This window comes from Nelumbo nucifera, chromosome 4 (genome assembly GCF_055504915.1).
Source record: "Nelumbo nucifera cultivar China Antique chromosome 4, China Antique-T2T, whole genome shotgun sequence".
NCBI classification, from domain to species: Eukaryota; Viridiplantae; Streptophyta; class Magnoliopsida; order Proteales; family Nelumbonaceae; genus Nelumbo; species Nelumbo nucifera.
Window position 1 is genome coordinate 31,943,904 of NC_142652.1, and position 26,890 is coordinate 31,970,793.

Below are 26,890 nucleotides of genomic sequence, written 5' to 3' on the forward strand. Positions count from 1 at the left end.
TCTTTTTTGGTTCGAGGTGCACCTCAAAACGCTTTGAGGATTAGGCCTCACCCCTTTCATACCTCTCAAAGAACCATTCAACCTAAAAGCTTAAGCTATTAGGTGATGTCCTTGAATAGGTTGATATTCTCTAACATGCCCCCTCACATAGAAGTCCATTGGGCTTGAAGTGTGAACAAGCACAAGCCCACCCATACCTTGTGCTGAAACTTAACTAATTATAGTGGGGGTAATGAGGATCGAACACTAGACCACTTGGTTAAAGCGGCTCTAATACCATCTCAAAGAACCATTCAACCTAAAAGCTTAAGCTATTAGGTGATGTCCTTGAATAGGTTGATATTCTCTAACAATACCCAACCTCCTCTCCTCCACCTTTAGCCTGTTAAAACCTTGGCCTGTACTAAACATTTCCTTTAGTTGATGAGGAAGTGGTTTGAAGTAGCTAAATCTTCTCCCCTCAAGGCTGTCATTAGGCCTTCATCGTCCCCAACTTCTGATGGTTTCATAAAGCTGAATTGATGCACTAAGTGAAGAAAAGGTGGGTCCTTTAGGTATTGGAGGAGTTTTTAGAAATGATGAAAGTAGAATTATTGCTTTCTATTCTGGTCCAAATGGTGTTGGTGATTTGTTGAGGGCTGAAATAATGGCCTTCTTGGAATTAGTTCAAAAGGCTAAGGAGATACACATCCGTAAATTGGTAATTGAAGGGGATTTAATGCTCGTTATAATTGGCTGCAAAAGGAGGAGGATGTTGGTTGGAGGGGCTACATTTATGAAAGGAGGATTAGATGGCTGCTCCAAGGTGTGGAGATTAATCTTCAATGAGTGAAAAGAGATGCTAATTCTTTTGCTGATACATTAAATAAACAAGGGGTGGGAAGGAAACAACATTTTGGGGCCTTGTTGTAATTTTTTATTATGTTAACGGAGAGCTAAGAGAGTTTATCTCTTCCTTTCTTCATCATTGTACTTGCTTTAAATTTAATGAATCTGTTTCAGTTATTGATCAAAAAAAATCCTTTAGTTAATCAAAGTTCTATGGTTATCTATCAAAAACAAATTAGGAAAAACTCCCATAACAAGTTTATCTTTTTATTGATTGGCATCTTTCCAATTTATTCCTTTAGGTCAAAAAATGTATACATAAGAGTTGTACCAAGCAATCTAAATCAAACTGCCCCATTACAATACATTTTACAATTGTAACAGCACAACCCCTTATTAGTATTCCCCCAATACAACTGAGTTCTATTAACCCTTTGCCTGGCCAGGAAATAAAATGATAAACTTTCATTCAAAACTTGCACCTCACATTGCTTCAAACTCCCCTTGGGAAGCAATCTTTAAGGTATTGCCTACCTTTCTTAATTTTATCCATTTTGATGTGGGCTATGGGAACAAAGTTCTATTCTGGGAAGACCTCTGGCTTGGGGATGCACCACTTAAATTACAATTCCCTGTACTCTACTCATTATCAAACCTTAAGGCTGAACCTGTTTCTTGATTTGGATTGCTCTCTGAACATGGGTTAAACTGGGACTTTTGGTTCAGAAGGGGTTTGATGGATAATGAGTGTGAATCCCTTATGTTCCTACTTTCGCTTCTGGAAAAGGCTCATTTTGGATCAAAATCTTTTGGATGGTACACTTTGAACCCCTCACCTGATGGCTTCTTCTCTTTTTTCCTTCTTTAACCTTCTCATCAGCTTAGAACCTTCGGGGGTGTTAATTGTGAAGGCTTCCTCCTTATTCTTTAAATGTGTGAATTGTTATTAAAAGCATTTTCAATTTAAGTACATGTAGAAAAATGGGTCCTTTTCTTGCTGAAGAGCATAGAATCGTGTAGTTGATGAGAAGGATGAAGTAACAACAATTGCATATTTAGGACTGAAAACACCATAGCAAACTGTATATATCAAATAAGAAATGATTAAGAGGCTAACATAATATCTTTCTTTGTCACTTCTAGTCCTTTATCCATCTTCTCTTCTGCATATGTCATTTTCTTATCATTCTGATTTGTCTTCTTTTGTTATCATATGTTCTTATTACAATGGGAATTCTTTTTCTAGTTGTATATCTTTTTATTTTTCGAAATTATAGTGACTAAGTGAACCAAATTCAGAGTAGTAATCCAGTCATCCAATCACAAAGTCCCCATTTTTTTTTCTTTTAGGAAAATATTTTTCAACTATTTTAACAAAACATCAAAAAGTTTCAATGATATACAAGAATTTTAAACCTAATGTTTAATTTACTAATGAAATTCAAATACTTTTGATACAAGGGTAAAAAGATTCTTGAACTATTTCATATCACCCCATAAAAAATGGGGAAATTTCAAGGAGATTTCACCAAACCTCACCAATATCACAGGCCATGGTTAAGACCCACTACCCTACATTTCCCAAGATTAAACCTCATGGTCAAGGTCTTGTGCACGCGATATTAAACTTCCAAATCACATCAACCTCCTTCCATGTCGTATGTTTTGTCCTAATATCCTTCCACCACATGGCCACAAGTCATTTTTGACCCCTGATCCTCAATTTTGCTCAGTTCAAGAAAGCCTTATTCCAACTATATAGGTTCAGCTATACAAATTTTGAAGGGCCATTTTTTACCCTAGTTTATTGGAGAAAAATGTCCAAGAAAATCCAAGGGCTATTCAATACCAGAAATATGCAATATAATGTGAGTTATCAACCTGCACGAGGGCATTATCCACATAGCTAATAAACTAAACAACCTTCAAATGGATGATATACAATTCACATATTGGGCTTCAAGTTGTAGACAACCCTTAGTACTATATAGGAACCAATGGCCATGATATCTAATTAGCATGACAAATGTTAGCAGTTAGTGATTGAACATAATCAAATCAAGTGTCAAACATCAATACATGACAGCCCAAAATCCATAAATTCCATATTGAGACCCTTAATGCATATGTAACACAAATTTTCTAAGTTTGGCATGCTTCCAAGAACAACAAAGTAAAATAAAATTGTATGAAACGAGCAAATTGTATGGCCATTTAACTGGCTGTGTAACCAATTATAATGCCCCATGCCATCCATAAATATGAAAAGTGTGAGACTGAGTTGTTGTGGCCCATATGCATTTTATGACTGGCATGGGGCATTATTATTGAGTCCACAGCCGGTAGCACAGCCAATCCAATCTTGCCTATTTCACTTAGTCCAAGGCGACAACGCTATGAGAAATTAAAAGCATGAATATTCTAGGCAAAGTGACAAACTTCCAAATAATGTCCCGAAGAAGATTTGGATTCATGCCCCCTTTAGAAGGATACAAAGGATATGGCCTCCCTTTTCCATAGATGTTTGAATCTGAGTCATCTTCAAGCACATCAATACTATATTCATGCATTTCATAACGATCCCTTGTGCTCATTATCTTGACCTAGATTGCAAAAGAATTTTTTTACTTACATGTTAAAATAATGAAAGTTAAATGACTAAATCAAAGCAAGATGCAAACAGGACCAAGATATTCTCTCTAGAAAGCAAGTTTTTTAGCATATCTTATACTTATTAAACTTTATACAGCTAGTTTATTCAATTCCTTATCATTTTATCTTTTTTCTTCTGTTTGTCTGAATAATGTGGCAAAACCCATCATTCACATAGGTCATCTGCTCTTTAAACCATCATTTATCTCTATTTGCACTGTTAAAGGGAAGATCATCTACAGGTCTCTGACAGCTGTAGCCATGTAATTGGTTTAGGAAAAACACAATGACAGAGTTTCCATTAATGTGGAGCAGACAATGTAGACTTGGATAGACCTCACCACTATTATGGTTATTTATACAAATAACATTCATGATCGTTACCACTAGGTATATAACAAATAATGTTTTAAAACCCGGAGGTGTGATGCGAGGCGTTCCACTACCTAGAGGTGTGAGGCATGGTTCAGAACAGAAGAGGCATAAGCCTCCTTAAGAGGAGGGAGATGAGGAGGAAGAAGAGGAAGGAGGATCTCATTTTTCTTTATTTTTAATAATAATATTTTATATTAAGAAGAATGAATATGCATAGCACAAGGCGGTTTTCAAACCTCGCCTCGCCTAAACACCATATGTAATTTGTATAAGATGCATGCCTAAGTGACTACACGGGCGCTTAACTCCAAGGCAGGCACCTAAATACAATAAATATTACCACATTAAACATTTAATATTTTGATATTGGATATTTTTACTGTAAAATAATTTTATTGGTTAGTTTTATTTTGTTACAATAGAACCTATTACATATTATAACCTTTTCTTACTAAAAAGACTAGCAAAGGTTGTCTTCGAGGGTTTTATTTTCATGTAGGATTGAACAAAAGAGCAAGAGCTCTCAACTGCAAGTTTTGTTTCATACACAATCTGACACCAAACTGTAGCTGCATACAAAACGAAATCTAAGCAAGTTCAACAGGTCAGGTATGTTAAGCGATTCCTTCTGCCCTACACCACTTATCCTTCTTCTTACCCTCTTTGTTTTCGGCCTTCTTTCTTCCTAAATAGGGACATTTTTCCTCTTCTTTTTTGTCTTTTCACTATGTTTTTTGAGCGCTTTTTTTGGAATGAAACAGGGGCTCTGCCCACTTATTTTCTTCATTTTCCTACAACCTTTTCATTAAAAAAGACAAGGTGTACATGAGCAGATGTACTAAAAAAAATGAAAGAGAACTTAAACAGCAGAAGCGCAAAATTACAAGGGGGAAGCCTGTTGCTGTATAAATTTTCTAGGTTTGCTCCAAATTTAGCTAATCCATCTGCAATATGATTCATCTCCCTCAGTATCCACATCAGACTAGCATTCAAATTTTCCAAGGAATCTCTTGCCTCTAACAGATAATGACTCAACCTCCACGGACCCCCCTCCTTGTCTTTCAGCCACTTGATGGTATTAGCTGAATCTCCAACTATGGATAATTTCTGAATGCCTAAACTTTTTATTATTCTGATACCAGTAAGTGCTGCCATCACTTTAGCCTTTGTTGAGTCTGTGTTACCTATTGGGCCACTGAAAGCCCAACAGATCAATCCCTGTTCATCCCTCAAAATACCACCTATTCCAGCTTTGCCCGGATTGCCTGCAGCACTTCCATCGAAGTTTAGAATCATCCCTACTTCAATATGTGGTATCTGTAATCTTTTGGTTGGTTGAGATTGAGTTGGGAGAAGCAAGATCGTTTGGATATTTCTGTTAAGATCATTAAGAGAGAGGTCCTGAAACATCTCAGTGTTAGCAGCCCAAGAATTACAACAGAAGAAGATATCTGAAATTAATTCTTCTAGAGATCTGGTTTTGTTTTCAAATATGCGCCTGTTTCTTTCCTTCCAAATTCCCCACAGAACTGCATGAACCACAGTTTGCCAATACACTTTGCCTCTGCTGCTCAAGCCTGACCCATGCCACTGGTTGAGGAACTCCTGAATGTGCTTAGGAGAGACCCAACTATAACCTGTCAGGTTCAAGAAATGCCACCAAATCTTTTGAGAAAAACTGCAATGAATGAGTAGATGATCTGCTGATTCCCCTTCCCTTAGGCAAAGCACACGTGCATGAGGAGAGATAATAAGACCTTCCCAGGCTTTTCTTCTGAAGAAGATCACACGTATTTATTCACTGTAGACACACTTCCCAGACAAAGAAGCAAACTCTTAGAGGAATATGACTGCCCCATACCTTCTTAAATGGGAAAGAGGAGATGTGATCACCTGCAATTAGAGCCTTAAGCATAGATTTGGAAGAGAACACACCATTTGGGTTAAGGGTCCAGATGACTGCTTCACATTCTCCTCAAAGGTGGTCTCAAACAATGGCTCCGCCCCATTGCTTTCTTCTTCATTTCCCTACATTTTTTCTCCTCAAATGTAGTCTGAAAAAGGGGCCCACTGCTTCCATTTCTTCTCCCTTTTGTTGTTTCATTTTAGCATTTTTCTCTTTGCTTTCTTGTTATGAAACAGGGGCATCACCCCACTGTCTTCTTCTTCTTGGACCCAAACAGGGGTGTTGCTCCCCAATTTTCTTCTTCTATTTTTTTGCTTTTTTTCTAACTTTTCTGCTGCATAAGTTCTAACTCTATTTATTGCTTTTTCTTCATACTTGAAGAAAGAACAATCAACAACGTGCACATTTGCACTAAGCTTCATACCTGCATACAATTAAAACTTCGAAGTGAAATAGTTAGGTTCAAGATCAGATTTATTTTACTAATTACTATTTAGTATTTACTAGTTAATGATTTAACTATTCACTATTCAGTATTCACCAGCTTTAGGAGGGGTAGGGATTTATGGACTTCCTTGTGGTCGCTTAGCCTCGCCTACTGCTAGTCACTAAAGTGATAGGCCTGAAATCTTTCGGGAGGCAAGCAACAATCTTCTTTGGCAGCAAAACAATAAATATTCATACTCGGACTGAAAATCCCCCTCCTATGAAACTCCCTCAACACTTTAATCAAATCCTCCCTAATTACTTCTCAACAATCCTGATAAAAGGCCATCGTTAAACCATCTGACCCTGGAGCCTTATTGCAAACACTGCCTCTTTTATTTCCTTTTCCTCAAATCTTCTTTCAAATAATACCAGTTGATGATCTCCCAGTACATCCTAGTCAAGCCCTTCAACTATCCATCTCTCATTAACTAGCCTTTTGTAAATTGATTTAAAATGATCCATAAAGGCTTTGGCAATCTCCCTTTGGTCTGTGATCTCTACCCCCTCACCACCACTAAGGATGAAATTAAGCTCTTCCTCCCCCATTTGCAAAGGCATGAAAGAACCTAGTATTAGCACCCCCGTCCTTGATCCACTTTTCTCTAGATTTATACTCCCAACTAATTTCCTCCCCTAGCAAAGTTTCTTCACGCTCCTTCAATCTCCAACTCAAATCTCTATTTCCTTCAACAAATGAACCCAACTCCACCTTTCTATCAATTTCCTCAATCTATGAAATCAAATTAGAATTTTTCTCCTCTAGTCTCCCAAAAATCACTCTATTCTATTCTTTAATTTCTCCCTTTAACCGTTGAAGCTTCTTCTAGAATCTCTAACCTTCCCACCTTGGGAGTTGATCATGGATATCCCACCAAACCTTCACCTTGTCTTTAAACTCCAAATGGGTAAGCCACATGTTTTCAAATCTAAAAGAAGGCCCTCTAATAGTACCCCAACGATATAAACAAATAGGCTACTGATCAGAAGTTATCCCGGCCCACTATAGTACCCAAAAAATCTATCTAACTTAAAGCAAATAGGATCAGCTTAAAGATTAGACCAAGTGAATCTAGTTTGTCCCAAAGGAATATCTCTCAACTCAAAGCCTTCAATAAATTCATTAAATATCCTCATGTTATTGATTACCCTTTGCCTTGTACTATTTGACTCGCTTAAGAATCTAGTCACATTAAAATCACCTCTTAAACACCAAGTCCTCTAATATCCTCAAGCTCTTCCCAGATCCGCTTCCTTTCCCTATATGAATTTGGCTCATAACATTCGTGAGAACCCATTCAAATCCGTCTTACACAATCTCCAATTTTATAGAAACAAAAAAAAAAAAAAATCCAATTCACTCTTCCAAGATTTGTATTGTCTCCTCCTCCCACAATTATTATTCCTCCTGATGCACCTAACGATGAGGCAAAACACCAATGGATGTTTCTTTCATTCCAAAAGCTTCTAACCCACCTTCTATCAAGCTCTTAGTTGTAAAACACACCTGCAATAATTCAGAAAAAAAAAACAGAAAAAAGAAGAACAGGAAAGAAAAAAGAGAAAGTTCTACAAAAGTTTGTGGAAGGAGATGAGAGAGAAGAGAAGGGAAGACAGAAAAGAAGAGTTGGATCCTCTTTCTCACCCCCAATGATATCTTCTATTGTTTTAATTCTAATCTGAGTACAACTTCCCTGAATGCCCTTAATGGTGCGGCCAGCACAAAAGAAATAATAAAGAAGTGCAAAACAGGCCCATAACTGGAAAACATAACTTAAATGAAATAGAGGGACTAAGGCCCATTCGGCCCATTCTCACTACACTCACCCTCAACTTGAGCAAAGATGTCAATCATGCCCAGCTTGCTTACATAATGTTGAAGCTTTGCTTTTGGAACTCCCTTAGTTAGAAAGTCTACTAGCCGCTCTTCTGATGCAATGAAAGGAAGGCACACCTCTCCGGAAGCCACTCTCCCCATATAAAGTGTCTGTCTACTTCAATGTGCTTAGTTCTATCATGTTGAACCAGGTTGTGACTTGTGAGCAATGTTAATAATAGTCCGGTTATCACAATGTAGCATCAGTGGCTTGTCACACAAGAAACCCATCTCATCAAGGAGAGAACTAAGCCCTAACAACTCAGAAACCCCATGGGTCATAGCCCTATACTCTACTTCAGTTGAAGATCTAGCAACTACTAACTACTGTTTACTCCTCCGGGAAACAATATTCCCAACTACCACAACATAGTAACCTGATGTAGACCTCTTGTCATCAACATCACCTGCCCAATCAGCATCTATATATGCTTCTACCTTCATATGACCATGTTTAGCAAATAGTATACCATTCCCAGATGTTCCCTTAAGATAGCACAGTACCCTTTCTGCAACGGCCATGTGTCTCTAGGAGCATGCATGAACTGGCTTATTACACTCACTTTTTTGTGAAGGATAAAAAGAAAAAAAATATTAAATGAAAAGAAAAGAAATAAAACAAAGAGGTGATAAGGCATCACCAGAAGAACAGCCTCAAGACCCCCAAACAAACCCACAAACCTCACGCTTTACAAACATGAGAAAACCCCTCCCAATCCAAGCAAAGATCACAGCAAAGACTCCCAACAAGAGAAACCCAAAAATACAAAGGCGCTTACCCAACCAGTAGCCCTAATCTAAACCCCTCCTCACCACCCAACCAAGCCTTCAATCTTCTTTTGTGAATGGATCTTCCTGGTCTGAAAATTCCCCATCCCATGAATTAACTCCTTTCCGACGGACTTTCTTCAACATCTCTTCCTTTTTTTCTTTCAAATTCCTCAAAAGCCCTTCTGGCAAACTCCTCACCAACCCAAAAGCACAGACCCAAGCCTTTATTAACAGTAACCTCTCTTTCCACCACTTTCTGGATATTCACTTCACCTAAATCCCCACACCACTTAACTTGTTTTCTTGGTGTTCCTTCTCCAAAAGAGAGACGGAAGGTCGCACTTGCATCAATGCCCCCTACGATCGGAGGCGGGTGTCTCATTTCCTCTTAATCCTTTCCTCCTATAGACCCATTTGTAATTTTTTCTAGGTCCTACCCCTACCAAGCAAAGTTTAAGCCTAGAGAATATCTTTGTGATATGCACAATATTTTGATTTCTCAAGCTACGCAATTTCCTATTGCTTGTCCCGGTGATTTGTTCCCCTTCTTTCTCTTCAAGGTTGTTTCTACAACCTAAATCTACACCCAACCTTTCAATCCTCACCTCTTCAAAGTGCAGCACATTCCCTATGTAGTCAACCTAATCACCAGTGATTTACCTGGCACCTGAAGCTTCCTTTCCCACAACCTCATCTTTACTCGCAACCTCAGCCACGTCACTACCACTCCTTTTCCCAACTTCCTCCTCCCCCCTTCCATCCTCTCTGGAACAACTAAGACATCCTTGCCCAAAGTCAGAAGCCATGCGTTTTCAACACCACAGTTGGTTGTAACTGAGTTCCCAGACTCGGAAGAGACATAAGTCCCATCCATGCTTTTTCTTTCTTGCACTTCACCTCCGATGCCCCTAGTCTCCAAAGCAGGTAACTGAACGTCGAAGCTCACTCCTGAACCGCCAACAATTCTTTTCTTGCCACTTTTATCAAAATTTGCTATCACCCTATCCATCTATCTCCCTTTCTATCCCTAATCTCCGTCAAGGCACTTCAACCTGCAATTCCACTTCCCTTAAAGCTTGGTCTGTTGATTCCTCGAAGCTTTTCTCTGCCAGATTTTCTTGCTTTGCTTCTCTTATATCTGGCATTTGGTAGTATTTTTCTCCGATAAGCACTCAGATAAGCATTTTTTACTATTTTGTCCTTCATCTTCTTTCAAATTTTACGAAAGCACTTTTATAAAATTACTTTTACAAAACAACTTTTATGAAAGTACTTTTATAAAATTACTCTTATAGAAGCACTTTTACGAAAGTACTTTTATAAAATTACTCTTACAAAAGCACTTTTACGGAAGTACTTTTATAAAAGCACTTTTAGAAGTACTTTTATAAAAGCACCTTTACAGAAGTACTTTTACAAAAGTACTTTTATAAAAGCACTTTTACGGAAGTACATTTATAAAAGAACTTTTGTGAAAGCACTTTTACAAAAGTACTTTTATAAAATTCAACTAGGGATGGTTTTATAAGTGGTAAAGTTCTTTTATGAAAGTACTTTTATAAAAGCACTTTTACGGAAGTACATTTATAAAAGAACTTTTGTGAAAGCACTTTTACAAAAGTACTTTTATAAAATTCAACTAGGGATGGTTTTATAAGTGGTACTTTAAAATTCAACTAGGGATAATTTTGGAAGAAAAAAAATTGAATAAGTGCTTATTGTATAATCACTTGAAAAAAAGGTGGAAATTTGGGCTTAAAAAATAATGCCTTCTTGTTAAAATAAGCACTTTTTTCAGGCTTATTTCCCAAACACCAATAAGTGTATAATGGTGTGGTCCCGACCCAAATAAGCACTTATTTTGAATAAACACTTATTTTTAAGCACTCCCAAACATGGCCTAAACCTGTCAAACCAAGCACGTGGAGATTGTTTCAAGCCATAAAGTGATTTCTTCAATCGACACACCTCACCTTCCATCTCCTTATCATATATACAAGGGGAAGGAACATATACACTTCTTCAGTGAGATTACAATTCAAGAATGCATTCTTAACATCAAACTGATAAAGAGGCCAATCATAGCTCACAACTAAAAAATAAAAGAACTCCCACAAAAGTCATTTTAGCAACAAGAGAGAAGGTCTTCGTGTAATCTATCCCATACACCTGGGTATATCCCTTGGCAACAAGACGTGCCTTACATCTCTCAATTGACCCATCAGCATGATACTTGATAGTATAAACCCACTTGCACCCAACAAATTCCTTTCCAACTAGCAAGTCAACAATATCCCAAGTATCATTTTTATGAAGTGCTTCTATCTCAGTTCCCATAGCATCCCTTCACTCTAGTTTGGTTGAGGCTTCAATTACTGGCTTGGGGATAGATTGAGAGGAAATGAAGGATATAAAGGAGTATTAGGATAGAGACAACAAGTTGCAAGAAAAATGTTTGGAAATACAATGAGTTGTACATTTCCTCTTACCTTTTCTCAGAGAAATGGGACAGTTAAGGTCTAGAAATGAGGGTGGTGGGGGTGGAGATGTTGGACCTATCCTATCTTCAGTGAATGGAAACACCTAACTCTAAACTGGAGATGTGGGAACAACCAATGCCTACCTTAGCATTTGTCGCTGGTACCACCTTTGAGAATAGGATGAGTAGTAAAGACTAGAGGACTAACAAGAGAAGGAAGAGGAGCAAGAATGGGAGACCTTGAAGGAAAGAAGCCCTCCACAGGAGTGCAAGTAACTATGGAGGGCTCAACACAAAACTCAACTAGAGCTAGCAAAGGAAGAGATGAAGAAAACAATTCAAGAGACCTCTTCGAATCAGAAGGATGACTATAAAAGGGAACCGACACTGCAAAGGTAGCATCCATGAAAACAACCGGGTGCTACTAATAGGATCAAAAAAATAATACCCTTTCTGTTGGAGGCAGAACCAAGGAAGATACACACTTCTGAGCCTTAGGTTCAAACTTATGTCCCTTGGAACTGGAATGTAGACATAATATGAGCAACCAAAGACACGTAGAGGAAGGCAGAAAACATCAACACTAAGAAAAAGGACACCAAAAGTAGACTTTAACCCCAAAACTCAAGAACGCATACAGTTAAAAAGACAAGTGGTTGTTAAAACTATATCACCCCAAAATCTCATAGGAACATGGGTAGCAAAAAGAATACTCCTTGCAACTTCCACAATATGATTGTTTTTCCTCTCCATTACTCCATTTTGTTCTGGAGTATGGGCACAAAAACTCTGATGAACCCCAAATCTCTCAAGATAAGAGATTAGGAGGTAAGATCCTTCTCAAGATATTCCTTAGCATTGTCAGATCGGAATATTTTGATGCAGGTGTCAAACTGAGTGAGTATATATTCGTGGAACTGTTGCACAAGTTTAAGCGCTTCAACACGAGAGCACAGAAGGTAGATCCAGGTATATCGTGAAAAAATCATCAATAAAAAGGATGAAATATTTATAGCCACCCATACAAGGTAAATGGCAAGGCCCCTACACATCAAAGTGAACAATATTAAAAGGAACAGTAGATCATTTATTGCTTGCAGAATAAGTGTTCTTACAATGCTTTGAGAACTCACAAGACTTACAATGTAGACTCGACAAATTTATCCCTTTAAATAGTTCTAGAAACAAATGACTCAATGAAGAAAAAGACAAATGACCCAAACAATGATGATATAACACAATATGACTAGTGGACTCTGAAACAAAAGCAGTTCTCCAATGTTGTACTTGGCTCTGCTCAAGCATGTTCAGCAAATATATCCCATTTGTCTCATGGCCACTCCCAATCACCTTAGATTCCATGTCCTAAAAAACACAATATGAATGGTAAAATGTCACACTGCAATTTAGGGATTTAGTTAAATTACTAATTGAAAGCATATTGGTATTAAGTTTAGGAACATGAAGAACAAATGATACGGTCAAGGCATGTGATGTTCTGATGTCCCCCTTTCCTGTGATAGGAGCAAGAGAGCCATTAGCAAGGGATATCTTGTCCCAGCTAGAAAGGAGTTGGAAAGAGGTGAGTAAATGTAAAACATTGGTCATATGGTCAGAAGCACCAGGGTCAATTATCCAAGGGATTTTATGAGTACCTAAAATAGTAGCATGATTTGTAGTGGCACAAATACCTGAGTGTGCATATGCAGAGGAAGGAACCGTCTCTGAGGGAGTAGATGATGTAGCAGTAGATTCCAAATGACTGATTATTCAGCCATACTTCTCATACTCAGCCATAGCAACTGCTAGTTGCTCTCCCACTGACTTCTTACCACTTTGCCCCCTTTCACTTTGTGAGGAGGTGGCTACATTTGCATTTCCACCTTTCCCATTCTCGATGCTTTTTCCATTGCTTGCATTCTTGAGTCCAGTAGGCATAAGCTCTGGGTGCAGCTTCCAACAAGTGTCTTTAGTATGTTTAGGCTTCTTGCAGTATTCACAGACGACAAGTTTCCTCCTAGTGCTGATCTTCGGCTTCATCCCAGCATTAGCATAGTTATTTACTTGCGGCTCTACAAACTAAACATGTCTTCTACTCTCCTCACTACTCACTATAGCATAAGCATAAGACAGCCACCCCATCTTTTGCCAAAACATTTTGCCTCACAATATCATACTCTGAGTTGAGTCTGGTGAGGACAAGATTTAGAAAAGTGGAGTTAAACAGTGCCTCCGACTTACTTCACAGGTTGGATGGGGTCTTCTTGAATCCTTCAATGCTAGATAGTCGGTTTTGGTGCCTTGCTTCTTCTGGTGTCTTCTCTTGTGCTTCCTTTTTCTTAGCTTTGTCTCAACCTACAAACACTTCTATGGTGCCTTTTCCTATTAAAGAGGTTTGGAACAATCCTATTCCTCCCAAGGTTAGTGGCTTTTGTTGGGAAGCGATAATAGAAAGAATCAATACTTGTGATCTCATTCAGAGGAAGAGACAAAAATAGGTGTCTTTCCCCTAATTGGTGCATCCTTTGTAAGGCCAATGGTGAGACTTGCTACCACTTGTTAATATCTTGTCCATTTGTTTCTATTATTTGCGAATGGTTTTTCTCTTTGTTTGGTGCAAGTGGAACCCCCCGCCAAATGTTCGAAGCTTGTACGACCCAACCTTTGTTACTTAGAGAAAACGGAGGGGGGAGAATCCTATGGAGATATACAAGAGCAGTTGTTTATTGGTTAGTTTGGGAGGAAAGAAATCAAAGAGTATTCTCAAACAAGGAGAGCAGTAAAGAAGCTCCCATTGATACAATCACCATAAGAGTGGTACATTGGGTGAAATCTTTGAGTAGCTTTGATGACATTCCCTTCGATGCACTACTTAGGAAATGGAAGGAGGTGGCTACTCATCTTTATCTAAGACTGTTATTAAACCGATTTTCTTTCCTCCTACTTCCGGATTTATTAAGCTGAACTTTGATGGAAGCAGTGAAGGAAACCCGGACCCATCAGGCATAGGAGGTTTTTTCGGAATGAGGGAAGAGTTGTGGCTCTATACTCCGGCCCAATTGGTTTGGGGGATTCCTTGAAGGCTGAGATCATGGCTGTGATGGAGGGTGTTCGGATAGCAAGATAGTTGGACATCAAAAAATTGATCATTGAAGGGGACTCAAAGTTGGTAATTAGTTGGCTGCAAAAAGAGGAGTTGGGTTGGTGAAATTACACTAATGACAAAAAGTTTAATTGGGTAAAAAGAACAGCAAATGGGTTTGCTGATGTAATAGCAAAGCAAGGGGTGGGAAGGAGTAATCTGTTCTGGGTTTAATTGTAATAGCTAATTTATAATTTGGAGAGTTAAGAAAGTTTCTCTCCTGCTCATGTATTTCTGCTCATAATACTTCTAATGAAATCCTGTTATTGATCAAAAAAAAATTACACTAATGAGAAAAGGAAATTAAAATGGGTGATGGCGTGATGCAAGGCATTGAAGTTAAGCTTCAATGGGTAAAAAGATGTGTTAATGCCTTTGTTGATGCCTTGGCAAAGCAACAGGTGGGAAGGGACACCTTGATCTTGCTTCAATGGGTTGAGAAGTATCCATGTATGTTAACATTTTGTTGTAAAGACTTTGATCTTGCTTCCCCAACCAGAGCTTCAATGGAAAAATTCTGATTCAACTACATTTCCAATGTCCAGACACCTGGTTCTTGCCGCTGACCTGTGACTAGTTCTTTTTCTTCCCAATACAAGTATGACCTATGCTTCAATTGGATTGGAATGTTTTCACCACTCTCTGTCTCAAGTTGCAGCTCTAAATCACTTGTTGTTCCTTTTTGGCCTACTTCATACTGTTCTATCGCCTCTTTCACTTCTCACCAGTAACACTATTAGCCACTTGCAAATTTGTGCAGCTAACCCTTTCCTCAGTGAATAGGGAGGCTAGAGAGTGTCTTCTTGCTAGATGCACACCTGGAGCGTACTATCACCACTACCAATAGAGTCATCTCCTAATTACTTTTTCTTATCAGTAACAGATAAGATATTATAAGTAAAAGTGAAAGTACAGCACATGGCAGCCTCGACTACCCCCTACAATTGAAACAACAAAAACAGTGACTATGACTTTTTAAATTACAACTATGCCCAGAAACATTGCTCTCTATTAACCCCTCCTATCCCAGAAGGGCCTAGATTGTCAAAACTACTGCCATCTCCTAAAATACTCTCTTCAATGTCCTCGCAGTTAATCCAGTCCCCATCGTCCTCATCTTCCAGCCAATTTTTTCTTTCTCTGGAGTATTTGGGATTAAGTTTGTCCTGGTGAGGGAGCTGCTGTTTAATCCACTGTGAAAAGCCTGTCTTTCACACCTAGGCTCTGTTCATCGTCAAAGGGGGCAATAATAGACCCTTCCTACGGTTTCCCATCAAACTACCCTCCTCTCTACACATGACGTTTATGTGATCATGTGAGGCCTTTTCAGAGCTGATTCAACCGGGTGGTCTGACCCCATTTTACTTACAGACCCACCCCCACCTTTGCCTCTTTTAAGAGCTTCTACGTAGGAGGTTCCCCTATTAATTGCTTACTCCCAATGGAGTTCAAATTCATTTGAGTAATTTTCCTTCGAAAGCAAGTTAGAGCCTTCATCAACCTCCCCCACCTTTACACCTTCCCCATAAGTCTTCCTCAAAACTAGCTTCCCACCAGCCTCTCCTTCTCTTCCACATGGCTCCCACCCTACCACGTCACTTGCGTCTTCCTCCTTCCTCCCTTCTTCCCACAGTGCCGCTTCGGCTGCCGAAGCCAGCCACAACCTCCACCAATGTCCACCAGTGAACACTTCCATGGAGTGCGAGGTACATCTGGTTTAGCTCCTACAATCTTTAGCCTTACTGCCTAAGCATTGGAAATGTTCACCACCACCAACACTCCACCACAAACTGCTCAACTTTGCTGAAACACTTGCACTGTCTAGAGATTAAAGAAAAGCCCAAGGATTTTAATTTGATCACAACCTGCATCAATCTCCTTTTCATTACATGCCAAACTCCAATTTTCAATCAACATTCCAGTTCTGGTATTCACCAAGGTAATCTTGTTCTAAAGGTCACCAACATCCAGAATAGCTTCCTTATCATCAAACGGTAAGATTAGTGGTTTTTCTTTGATATGGAGAACCTCTAGAATATCATCCAAGACTCCTTCCCAGTCCTCAACTTTTTTAGCCACACCCACTCTCACCACTATCGTTTTCTGCCATTCCTTCAGACTTCCCTCAAGCATTAGCTTCGATTCCGCAGAGCCTCCATAGATACCCAAAACAGTTTGTTCTTTCTCAAGTTTTCCTTGTAACCTGGTTTCTTGCTTGTCCCCTGAATCAACTTTGGGACCATTCGATCCTTGTCCCCTGAGTCGACCTTTGGAACATTCGGACCCTTGTGCCTCCTCTCCACTAGCCAGCACCTCTCTTCAAACTCTTTAAGGGCTTCAGCAATTTTCTTCCATCCCTTTTTACCTCTGCCTCCTCGCCTTCCCATACATTTCATACTGCTCGATGAAAGCTCCCCTGGAATTTCTTTTCTTTTCCACTGTTAACTTCTACCCTTCCACACATAGTTCAACTCTCCAGCCCAGTTCTGGAACCACAAAAATTGTGCCATCGGTGAAGCCTTGAAGCCATTCCCTGGCTTCTCTATTCAGAATCACCATAGACCTCTTACCTCCCAGATTTTGAGAAACGAACTTCTACCAGTTTCTTCAAACAGAAAGCTCTTCTTCTCCACTACAATCTCTTTCTTCCACTTGGTTGCCATTGTGGAGTAACTGGTAACCCTCTGTCATGCTTTCTCAGTCTTATCACCACCTCCCCCGTCTGCTGTATTGCTTCTTCGACATGACTTTTAATTAATAAAATTCCTTTTTAACTAATTAAAAAAAGTCTCTTTGAATTCACATAGATAATGAGCCAAATGCCAAGGGCCACTCCCTACATTCTGACACCATCTGATGCCACTGGATGAATCTCCTTTAACAGCTATTCCAGACTTCCCAGCAATTAGCCAATGAATTTGCTGACCTTTGAACCTATCTGAATGAGACATTCATGCCATTTTCCAATTATCTCAAAGTTCCCAAGGGCAAAAGATATCATCTCTTCCAGGATGAGTCAAGTATATATTCTCTTCTGCTTCTAATAGGGTAAATAATTAAATACAAAGGTGACTCTCAGATGGTGACTGGTCATCGATTAACAACTTACAGGGGGCTTCGATGTTAGGACATTTCACTATGGAGGCAAGGATGGGATCCAATTCTGGCTAGCTCCATCTGCTCCATGGCATATAGGTTAGCAAGGACAAAGGTGAGAATAAGTGAAACATACTTACCACACTACCAATTTAACAATAGGCATGTATGTATAGTATTGTTTGCCTCAGAGGCTTCTTTTCTTGCATTTGGACTACACAGATCATGTTCTTTATTCCTTATTTTGATCATTAACACATTTTCCATTACAACTATAAAAGAGGAAGCAAAATCATCAGCACCAGAGTAGAGAGTTTATGGGATTACTAACATTTTTTGGTGTGATGAGTTATGGTCCAATGGAGTTGTGATCCTTGTGAATATCATAAAATGTGCATGTCATGAAACCAATCTTTATTCTTAATGCCTAGGTCAAATAAAAAAGATTGATTTAGAGGGTTCAAAGTTTAGTGTTATCTTTTTTAGAACAGAAGTGGGACCAAGCAAGGTAAATCATATTGTACATCAACTTTAATTTGAGGGCAGTTGCTTATTGTATGGCTTCCTCAAGGGGTAGGGCATCTAGTGCCCCTTTCTAGGTGCAAGGGTCATCAATGTGACCAATTTCCACTCTTAAAAGGTCATAAGCCCTGCCAATGTGACCAATTTAACTCATGCAGGCAGAACAACAAGTACCTTTTTCTCTTGATGACCAAACCAAGTATCAGTGTCTATGTACATCTCCTTGGACCTAATTAATAATCAGACCAGGACCAGGTAAATAGATAATTAAATTTTCTCAGTATTACTGAAAGCAAACTAATTACATTATAGTTCCATAAAAGGTAAATTCATAAATAACAATATCTTGGGACAATAACTAACTGTTTCCAGTGAAGCCACAATTCGACCTCAACAAAGATTAGCAAAACCATGTTTTTCTTAAATGAAATTTAATGATGATTACATTTTTCCCAACCAGATTCAAAAGCAAAGGAAATAATTTGCAGAAAAATAACACTTAAAACTCACCTTACCACTGATACATACAAGGTCTCCCTCTTTATGCTTGGACTGAAGAATTCTAAGAAAATGGTGATTTGCAAAACGGGTACCACGAAAAAACTTTTTCAAATGCAAATAAATCATCTTCTTTTGCATGCAATCAAGATCACCACTATTAACTTCTGAGCTAACTTTGCCTTTTATGATCTCACAACCCACAACAACTTCAAGGAATGAAAAGGATGCATTGGCTCTAATTCCCCTGCAGAAGCATGAATTATCTTTTAAAGTTCAAAGAGCAAAAAATCTTGTCAAAACATGAGAGGATGAAGGGTTGTGTCTTGTGCAACAGATGTGAGGAAACAGTAAGCAATTTCATATTACATTGTGGCTTTACTTAGAAGATTTGGATGAAATTTCTCCAGATTTTTGCAGTCAAGGGTTGTTTCCCTGCAGACATAAAGGACTTCTTAGGAGGATAGTACTTGAAAGGTATGAGTGGAAGAGGCGAAGTGGAGTGGATACCATTCCTGCAGCTGTGTTTTGCTCTATTTGGGGAGAAAAGGCTGGTAGACTTTTGAGAACAAACAGGGCTCAGAGGAAGGGGTGGTAAAAAGGATAATGGGAATGATGTTTTTTTTTTCTTTTGGCTGGGCAACCACAATTCACAAGCTTTTTATTGGAAGAAACTACAATTTCGTTTTTTATCTTGAAAATCTTTTTGTAAACTTCTAAATGTTATACTCCATACAGTTGTATTGAGAGTTTTATTTCAGGTGTACATTCCCAATGTACAGATCGTGTACAAGGGACCCTATCTTCTATCTTTTGGCTTTACTTAATACAATACATTACTTCACCTTCTCAATAAAAAAAATTAAAAAAAAAAAAAAAAAAAAGTGAGAGGGGGAAAGAATAAAGATAACTACAAAAACTAGTTTTGTCATGTCACTATGGTACAAAATGCTTGATACCTCAATTGTAGCTTTAAGTCCCTTGGCTAAAACTACATACATGCAAAAAGGCCATTAACCGATGTTCATCCCAGTGGGGCCTTGGGAGTAGTAGATTAGAGACATGCAAGATACATAGAAAAATTAATGAAGACCTGGCCGCCAATGAAAAAAATTCTTTTATACACCTTTCTTTGTGAGATTACCCACAAGATCATTTGCTGAACATGGAATCCATTGGAACAAGATGTTCAAATGGGAAGGCCAAGATTTTTGAATGAGCTTATCAGCAAGTCTCATTATGACTTTATCATATGTGGGGTCATATGCATGCAAAGGAATTGTGAGAGATTATATGGATTTTATCACAGTTGAAGTTTCAATATGAGAAATGTAGAACGGATTAGATTTCAAGAGGATCATGGATGCATAGGAGCATGATGGGGTGGTTCATGATATTAGAGGTTAGGCTTATCACAGAATAGCACTATCAATGGCAGTTCTTTTTCTTTTGATAGTAAAATAAAAATAAAATTCCATCAACAAAAAAGAAAAAGGCTACATCATAATCAAGTGATAAGACAACACCCAACATAGAGAGAAATACAATAGAACCCTTCAACTACACCTCAGTACAAGCTATTCAAATTTCCATTTGAAAACCCAAAATCTTCCCCAAGATTTTCCAAGGTCCTCATTAGAAACTTATCTGGAAATACAAGGAGCCAAAATGCAACAGATTTGCTAGCATCCAGCACCCCTTTCCAGCTTACAAGCTTTGTCTTCAGAATCCTTCTATTTCTCTCCTTTCCTATGTTCCAGATGAGTGCAAATGGCATGCACCTTCAAACCATCCTTGCTTAATGTTCCTTACTACCATTCTCCTTCCTTCATCACCCAAGCCCCTTCCGATCCATGAGATCAGCTTCATCTTCGAGTTCAACATACAAACCTCACTCTCCTTCTACCTCATCAGCAATTCCTTCTTCCCTCTCTTCCCACCCCTCCCAAACCTCACCTCCTTCCCCGATATCTCTTTTTCTATTCCGTTCTTCCCTTCTACTTCTCTCAAACTGTTCAATTGCTTCCCTAACCACTCCTTCCCCTCCCAGAAAAAATAAACCCAATGTTTTCCCAACCTCCACGTGTTTATCCACCAATTGACCGATGTTCACTCTGCCTTTCTTAGTATTGTCTTTCCCAATAGCCTTCTCAACTTCAACCCCCAATTTCTCCTCTTCTCCCTCCCCTATTACTTCCTCAATCTACCTCTGTTCCCCTGTTTCCCCCCTTTCAACCCCAACGTCTAACACCCTTGTTTCCCAACCTCCATGTGTTTATCCACCAATTGACCAATGCTCACTCTGCCTTTCTCAGAATTGTCTTACCCAACAGCCTTCTCAGCTTCAACCCCCACATTCACCTCTTTTCCCTCCCCTGTAACTTCCTCGATCTCCCTCTATTCCCCTGTTTCCCCCCCCCCTCTTTTTTTGATGAATAATAGTAAGTTTATTGATTCAGAAGCAAATTAGAGTGAGTTCATACATCATCCCAGTGAGAGGCGCGAGCTGCAGCCCCTCCTTGAAACTTACAACCCTGACTTCTAACATGCCCTTGCCCCACCGCTTTTTTCTTCCTGTTATAGACCTTGTGCGGGTCCTCCCCAATCGTTTTTCTTTTCCAATTGTTGCTCCCTTCAACTGCTACTCCAAACCCAACTCCCTTGAGCATTCCTTCCTTCTCAAAACACCCTCATCGTAGAGAAGATGAAGCAAATGGAAAAGAAGAATCGAGTCACTAAAACCTACCTCGTTATTCAGTTGAGCGATGATTTCCAGCGTCTTCACTCCCGCGGACGATCCCAACAATGTTCTAAAAATTGTAATCATATTGTAAATCGTAAAGAGGTTTGAATCGAATCGTATCGTGAATCATATCATAGATCGTAAGATTTTTTCTGAATTTCTAAAAATTGTCAAAAAAATATAAAATACCTAAAGCCCTCAAAATTTAGGAAAAAGAATGCCTTTGTACTAATTTCTAGCCTATAGGCATAACATAAATAGGTAGTAGTACCATAGTAGTAGACTGGTAATGAGTTTGACAATTACACCTCTTTCATAAGTCATAATTCAATAAATGCGGGTATGATCAAGTTCAACTTCAAATTTAAGCAATAAAAAACTATATCCTTAATTGTATTGCTATTTGATATGATCATATAAATGCTAGACAATGTATGCCCTTAGCTCCAATCAAATAGTTGCACACAAACATTTATCAGTAAATGAATAAAGTACATTATTGTTTTATGTTTAAATTGGTGTGTTTCTGTGAATTACATCTTAAACTGGACACTTATAAGGCATTAAAGCTCGTATTAGTTTAGAATGTTCTCAGCCATTGGATAGACTTTGGGAGTTTATCCTGACAAGGTTGACATTGGTTTGCCACCGAATTGGTGGAGTAGCTTCTCTCGACTGCTAGGATTGGTAGACCCCAAGCATAGCCAATGGGTTTTTAGAAGAAACACTGAACCCGAACCAACTTCCAATTATGCCCTAGACCTTGGAGATGGATGAACAAAATTGAAAGTTGCACTTAACCCCAGACTTGATTATGATATTGCACTAGGTTTTGGACTAAACTGTCTTTGATGTACCAACCAGTGAGGTCCATCAAGAATCAAATATCTGGGCATGTTGGGGCAATTTGGGAAATTACCTGAGTGGATGATCATAGTGATAGGATCAAACCCTTTGTCAGACAAAGTGAATATCAGAGCTTACACTCTCTGATGGAAACCTAAACTGTCAGCAATGGATTTTAACTATATTTGAAATTTGATTTGCAAAATATATTTATATGTTATATTACTATTTTATGAAAAAGGTTTTAATCCTAGGATCCATCCAAGCAGAGACTATGACACTGTGATATGGAGCACTCATTCTCTTAAGAAGAGAGTTCTTATCAATTAAACATAAAGTCCTAATCCAAATTTGATTTGGATCAGCTCCTAATTAGGTTAGGAGAGTGCTCTATACAAGGGACTAAGAGGGGAGGGATAAATTCACCAATTCTCTCCACTCTCTTGCTCTCTTCTCTTCTCCCTTGCCTCCTAGAAACCCTAATACGACCCAATTGTGATAGGGGCTGATTTCCATCAGTCCTCTACTATGTTTCTGCAAGAAAAACACTGGAGCTTAATCAGGTTATTAGGTTCACATACCCACTTCAATCCAAGCAAATTGGAGACCGGTTTTGCTAAAACAGTGTTTCTGAATAAACTTCACGTACACACTACGTCATCTTCAGTTGGAGGCTAATTTTGGGACTAATATTGGGTGTGAACTACCACTCTGGGAGTTGCATATTGTGGTCTCCGCATCAGGTATAATCAGTTTTTAATTTGGTTTCAAATCTGGTCCAGTTCAGTGCAAGATTGATCCTGAAATTTCAGATGTCAAAATCACCGGGAAATCGGTTCCCAAGTGGGTTTAGAAAAATTTTAAAAATTCAGCCAGCCACTAAACCTGGTTCAGCCATGTCTAATCTGATTTATAACCATTCCAATAGTGAAACAATGCAATTAAAGAAATTAAACTCTGAAACTTAATAATTTTTTTGGTAACTAATACCATTGCACAATTGGACATAACTCATAAGCACATTTCATTGACATTAGTAGCAAAACAACCAAAGAGATGTTATGTGGACAAGTATAATAAATTACAAATCTAGCCAAATTATAAGCCTAACCATATTCACTAAACCAACATAAATAAAGACTTAAAAACTGAAGCTAACAAAGAAACCATCGCTGATCAACAAGGAATATAAGAGTTCCTCAATGTTCAGATGCAAAGATGCCCTATTCTATCATGGGCTCCAACCATTTATAAACAAAATGGTTGAAGCCCCTGCTTTTTTGAAATAATTTGGGCTCCAACCTAACAAGAAGAACAACCAACTTAAAAATTAAAATAGGAGACATAGATAAAATGAAAAGTCTTATGAAATAATGAAAACATAATTTGCATAAGAAAAAGAGAAAAATATAAGAGGTTGAAGCCCCTACTTTTTTGCATGACAAAAGCAAAAAAATAAAATATGGCCAAACCTATATTTTCATGCAAAAGAAAAAAGGACAAAAAATGATACAGAAAAAGGAAAATGCAACATGGCAAGAGAATGAAAGAGATGGGATGGAGCCCCAGTTTTAAAAAAGAAGAAATGGTGCAGAGCCTTGTTTTGTGTCAAAAGAAGAAATGGAGCAGAACCCCTATTTTGCATCAAAAAAGAAGAGAAATCAGAAAAAAAAATAACACAAACCAGAAAAAAAAAAGAAAAGAAAAACCCTTACCTTTCTTGCAAACAAGGAAAGGAATGATGGAGATGCAATGGATGAGGGTTTTGTCTCTTCCAATCTCTCACCCAAGAATTTCCTTCGATAGTAAGCCTCCTTCGATTGATTACAGAGGCTATTTAAGTTATAAAAAACAAAATGACAATAGTGCCCCTTGATGTAACTGTGTAGCTTTTAAAAAGTGGATGACTAAATGGTCTTTTGTCTTAAATTATATTTCCAATTCTAATCATTTAAATCGGTTCTAAATTGCGATTTACAATTTGATTAAATGATTTGAACATAAATTGCACAATTAATTTAAAAACGATTAGTACATGCGATTTGAATCGTTTTGGGGCCAATTGGATATGAATTGTACGATTTTAAAAACATTGGATCCTAACATTCCTTCTTCTTTCCTATTCACCAATCCTTGAGCAACCCCTTCGAATTCCCCCTAAAACACTATTCCCTTCCTTGCATATGTTATTGGTCTATTGGTCTCCAACCACTGGAGAAGATGCAGAGGAAAGAGAAGACAAAGTTTCCGCACTTACCTCACCATATGGTTTACCAATGGAACCCAAATGACTCAAATCCACTAATACTTCAAGATTTCCAAACTCTCCATTCATTGTGGTTGTGCCTTTACCTGTGAGAGCAAAATCCCCCTCAATTCTCTTTTCTTCTCCGCACTATTGTTTATCTATTGACCTACATCCTCTGGAACTCCCAGAAAATGGAAACCACTTAAGATTAAAAAGTTTGATTTGAATTCAATCTGGTGCCATAGTCGCACTTTCCACCAACAATTCACAGTTTATGCCTTCTCTTGTATATCTGAATCTGAAGGGAACACCTTCATCCTCTTCCCTTCCCGCACTTCCTTCAATTCTTGTACTTAGTTATCACTCAGATCCATTCGTCTTCCATTTTGAGACCGTTGTTACTCACTTGGCTGGCTTTCAGAGAGTTAAACCTCTCCATCTTTGAAAAGGGATATCTTTCCCCCAAATTGCCCTTCGCCCCCTTACTCCTTTTCCTCTTATTCCTTCTTCTGAAATCAACCGATACCGCTTGTTCTCCAACTCCTCCCTTATCCATCCCCTCTCCTAACTCTTGATCTCCCTTCAACTCACTCTCCCTACCCGCCACCTGTCTTTCCTCACTCGTGCCATTCAATCCATCTCTATTCACCTATACCCCCTACTGACAAGTGATACCAACTCATCGTCTCCTATTTCATCCAAGCAACTTTTTGACTCCCATTCCTTCTCTGCCTTCTCCCCTGTTCTGCAGCCCGACAACTCTCCATCTACCACCACCCCTTCTCCTCCTTTCACCCCCTCTTCTCCAACTATTCTTTTGTCCACCGAAGTATCCATCAGCCCCTTCAATTATTATTCTCAAATCGTAAGGTTCTCTGCAAATTCCAAACCAATCTATTCGGAATATCAGCTATGTCCTTGACCTCGACTAGGATCCTCGCCTTGTCCAACTTCTCCCAGGTTCTATTTCTGTCATCATGCTTCATAAATATGCCGTAGGAACAAGTAATTTTGTCAAACGTCAGAATGCTCCAAGCATGTAGTGGATTCCAACTATTCCAATCCACATCGAATACTTCATCCTGCCAATAACAAACTCTCCAACCATCGAGAAACACCAATCTAGTCTCAAATCAAACTCCCTCTCCTTTGTTTTCTCTGTTTCCAGCACCCATTCTGCAAATTGTCTGTTGTGAAACATAAACAGCAAGAGTTCCACATTCAACTTCCTCACACCCAACACCTTCTCTCTTCCCCACTCTAACTTCACCCATGTTTCAATCTTCCCCATCTCCACAACATTTCCAACCACTCTTCCTACCAGACTTGCTTGTAAGATTTTCATTCTCTCCTCCATCTTACCCGCCTTTCTATTATCCACTACCACCTTATTCACTTTAGCTTCTCCCATCAACATCCTGAGGTAATGATCAGAAGTGGATTCTTCCTTTCCTGATCCTTTATTCTGTGCACAAAGTTAAGAGAAGATATCTAACTCCCATCATCGCCAATGGCGGCCATGTTAGCTCCAAAATCCCTCACGCTCTTCGTGCTCGGCAATGTAATCTTGGCACCTTTGGATAAGTATTTGGCCTTCCCAACATCACTAATGGCGGTCATGGTATCTAGTTCCTATCAATGGTAGTTTCAAGGTTAAGATCACAACAAAAAAGGGTAAATTACAGATTCCCACCCTGTACTTTGGGGGTACTAACACTTAGCCCTCAAACTTTCATTTGCAACAAAGACCCCCTTTGAATTTTCAGATTCCGACAATTTTCCCCTCTTGTTAACTGGATTACTGGACTGCAGAAGTTAACTTACTAAAATGCCCTTTTAAGATTCATATAGGCGAGAGGGCAACATTTCAAAATGATGAAAATGGAAAGGGCAAGGCACATTATCTCTTTCTCACCCATTTTGGGTGAGAAAAAAAGAAGAAAGAAAGATAAGTAAAGGGTTTATACAAATATGTAAGAGAAAGAGCAAAATGGTCCCACAAATTAAGGATAATTTGAGAATTTAGAAAAGTTTAATTTTTCCTTGGTTCTTCCTTATATATTTCCATTTTTAGGAGACTACAATCAGATCTCTCTATACAGATCACACATCTAGATATTCTTTTCTTCATATTTTTATCCTAGCCATAAGACCAAGAATTTGGAGTGAACTAAATAAAAGTAAGAATGGCTTGAGCAGCTCTACATAGCTGTAGAACGATTCTTTTCGTGAAATCTTCAGATCATAAGGTATGCATATGAACATTGCAGCATCTGGTCAAAAGAATGACTATAGGGTACTGGAGGAGTGTTTACAGGCTCACTGCTTTGTTCACATTGTTGTCAACTATACTCTGGCAACAAATTCAAAATGATTTAAGTAAATACAAGGGAAATAATTAAGGCACTAGTTTAAACTTCAC

At 38.6% G+C, this 26,890-nt stretch overlaps 1 protein-coding gene across 4 annotated transcripts in view; it reads right to left on the minus strand.

Moving 5' to 3' along the window:
* Positions 1–26,890, minus strand: part of LOC104609933 (DEAD/DEAH box RNA helicase family protein) — a 123,813-nt gene that overhangs the window by 77,288 nt on the left and 19,635 nt on the right. For 3 of the 4 annotated variants that reach the window (XM_088903463.1, XM_088903461.1, XM_088903462.1), the window contains exons 7-8: positions 18,644–18,878; positions 3,268–3,431 (exon numbers count right to left, since the gene is read on the minus strand). In XM_088903463.1, coding sequence (XP_088759589.1) covers positions 3,268–3,431; positions 18,644–18,878 — 399 coding nt within the window. The remainder of the gene's footprint in view (positions 1–3,267; positions 3,432–18,643; positions 18,879–26,890) is intronic. The other variant, XM_010276366.3, reaches the window with a different exon arrangement.